Source organism: Solanum pennellii, chromosome 2 (assembly GCF_001406875.1).
Source record: "Solanum pennellii chromosome 2, SPENNV200".
NCBI classification, from domain to species: domain Eukaryota; kingdom Viridiplantae; phylum Streptophyta; class Magnoliopsida; order Solanales; family Solanaceae; genus Solanum; species Solanum pennellii.
Window position 1 is genome coordinate 57392229 of NC_028638.1, and position 3026 is coordinate 57395254.

Genomic DNA, 3026 nt, shown 5'->3' on the forward strand with positions numbered 1-3026 from the left:
AGACAGTGAGAACACAATATTTAAATTGATTTTCAATCTATTTCCTCTTATCTTTTACTTTGTTTTCGGTCAACACAATAATTGAAGCAGTATAAAACATACAAGAATTTGACAGAGAGACAGACAGACAACATCTGAAACCAAAAGCGTCCATTTTTGGATCCCCTCAAATTAAAGTTTTAATTCCGCCGCTTAATCAGTGTTCCTCAAATATACTAATTGTGATTTTGGAATTTATTTATTTATCTAATACATCTGTCTCCTCAACAATGGATATTTCATCAGCTACATGGTGGTCTGAAATGGTAAGACAAAATAATATATATATGAACATGTATTAATATCTTGTGCTTTTATTTCGCGTGAATTTTTATAGATACATAACATTTTTATTTGACAAATACAGGATGTTATGAATATGAACGAACTTCAATACATTGACCAGACATTTGATGATTTTGCATTCAATAGTGACCTATTTACCTTGGATAATATTCAAGTTTCTCAAAGTGGTGAAATATTTGAGGAGAAACCAGCCTTTTGCAGTTCAATTAACCAAAATACTAGTACCTCTCCGCCTTGTTCGTCTCCCAGTGTTATTTCTTTTTCCAACTCCAATTCTCCATCAGCCACTCCTACTACTACTAATGCCCAAAACTACTTTAAAAATTTGAATACATCTTCTCTTAAGACTGAGGTTCCATCAGGAACTACTATTAATTTCTCCTCATCAAATACTTGTTCTGATTCTGATTACGATGATAGTAAGCAACTATTCCAGGCCATGGGATTTGGTGCTGGTCAGTCGAAGAAGATGAATTATAGTAGAACGCCTTTACAGGCTCAAGACCATGTTTTGGCTGAAAGAAAGAGAAGAGAACGACTCACTCAGTATTTCGTAACTCTGTCCACCCTCATCCCTAACCTAAAGAAGGTACTACTTCTTCTTTTTCTAAATCTCTTTAGTCATGCTCGTCCTTTTTTGGAAGTATCTTTACCACAAATAAGAGAAAATGAAGAAAAAAATCTATATATAGTATGTGATAGTAATTAGCAACAAACTTTTAGTCATGTCAGTACATTTGATTTGAGACCTATATTTTTAGGAGTCTTTTAGCTCTTGTTAAAGATTTATAAGTCAATAGAAAATATAGAATATATCTAGTTTTAGATAAGCTTAATTAAATAGATCTAGCTGCATGATTAACGCGAGTTTTATATATGAGATTTAATTTTGTGGCTACTGCAAAATCTTGAGATATGTAGTGTGATTTCATTTTTTTAAGAAAAGAATCTAATTAATTAAGGGCTTCACATCTTCTCTCCACTTTGTATATGAAAATATTGTACATAAAATTCTAAAATAATACGTTTACTTGAGATTGATTATGTTTTTTGTTGAGCTGTAACAGTTGGACAAGGCATCAATACTTGGAGATGCGATTACATATATTAAACAACTTGAAGAACAAGTAAAAAGGCTAGACGAAGAAGCTAACAAGCAACCAGTTAAGAGAAGTCGGTTGCACTCAAATTATGACAATTTTTCAACTTGTAATGAAAACTCCAACAAATCAGTTGTTCCAGAAATTGACGTTAGAGTTTCAGATGGAAATGTGTTGATTAGAGTTTGTTGCAAAAAGCAAGCGGGAATAATAAAGGAAATATTCAGCCAAGTAGAAATGTTTCAACTCACTATTACTAGTAGCAGTGTCATTCCATTTGGTTATGATACAACACTCATATCTATTGTTGCTCAGGTACTAACAAATTCATAGAACTATTAGATACTCAAATTATTGTGTTATTTTTTGCTAATTTGAATTTATTTTATTGAAACAGATGGATCATCAGTTGGACATGGCAACAGAACAAGTCGCGAACAACATACGTTTGTCTATAATGAAGCTTATCAATAGCCATAAATAAGACAATTGTCTAGTTGCATAGAGAAGAATTTCAAGATCTCAGAAGCTAATTTTCAGCTATTTAAAGGGCAGTGTTGAATTTAGATTAATGTAAGGGTGGATTCCATGACTTGGGTCTTGGGTAGAAGGTTTTCATTATTGTGGACTAGGGCTTTGTTTTTTGTTTCTTTTTTCGGGTCACAAAGTTGGGAGTTGGGACCCGTTTGATCACAATAGCCCCAGTTTATGCTTTTTACAAATGAGGCTGGCTCCCTATTTTTTGACAAGTCATGGAGTTCCACTAACTAGTCATTTTCTTGTTCTCCTTTGGGGGACTGCTAGCTACAGGCCATGCATGTTTGTTTGTTTTTGGGCTTTAAGTAACTAATTTTTGGCCTTCTGTTGTATACTACTACACAATAATTTTTGTTTAATTATGTTAATGGTTGATGGTGTAATGAATAGTACTACTACATGATTATTGGAGTTAATTTGTGGCACAGACTGGAACTGGAAACCGACCTCTTATCGTCTCTAATTTGGATATATGAATATCATTTCTTGTAAGACCTATAAATTTGACGCATAAGTGATGGAGAAAGAAAATTTTATAGTGTCCTTTTGTTGTAATTGTTGACACCCAATTTTGGCCTAACATTTTAAAAATTCGTGATTTTGAATCTTTATTTATTTAATAGCAAATTTTGGTCCGATGATTTTAAAATTCATACATTTTGAGTCAAAGACAAAAAAAAAAAATCTGCCTTTCCCACATTGTCTCTCAAACAATTTTCAATTTTGCAATAGTCCCACATCGGTATTTCATCCTTTTTGAGGATTTTTGGGTTTCTATATAAGCCCACTTCATTCATTATTTTTAGGAGAGGATTTGGAGGGGAAAATAAAAGAATACTCATAAAATTTTGAGAATTCTTGGTTCCCATAGTTCAAAAATTTTAAAGTGTTTTTGTGGTTTTTCGAGTTGAGGAGGTGGAGTCGTCTTCTTCAAACTCGTAGTTTCGGTTCGCCGCCCAGAACCAGGTAAATTTTTATTTTTTTTTAACCTTGTTTTATTTAATTCCCAGCTCTTTTATGTTTTCTGTTTATTATATGTAGCTT

General features: G+C 32.7%; 1 protein-coding gene across 1 annotated transcript; it reads left to right on the forward strand.

Annotated features, from left to right (window-relative positions):
- The first annotated feature begins 238 nt into the window (after positions 1–238).
- On the forward strand, positions 239–2066 carry LOC107010880 (transcription factor bHLH18-like). The gene is made up of 4 exons (XM_015210144.2): positions 239–305; positions 407–934; positions 1413–1760; positions 1843–2066. The coding sequence occupies exons 1-4, from the start codon at positions 270–272 to the stop codon at positions 1927–1929; spliced, it is 999 nt and encodes a 332-aa protein (XP_015065630.1). The 5' UTR covers positions 239–269; the 3' UTR covers positions 1930–2066.
- The last annotated feature ends 960 nt before the right edge of the window (positions 2067–3026 follow it).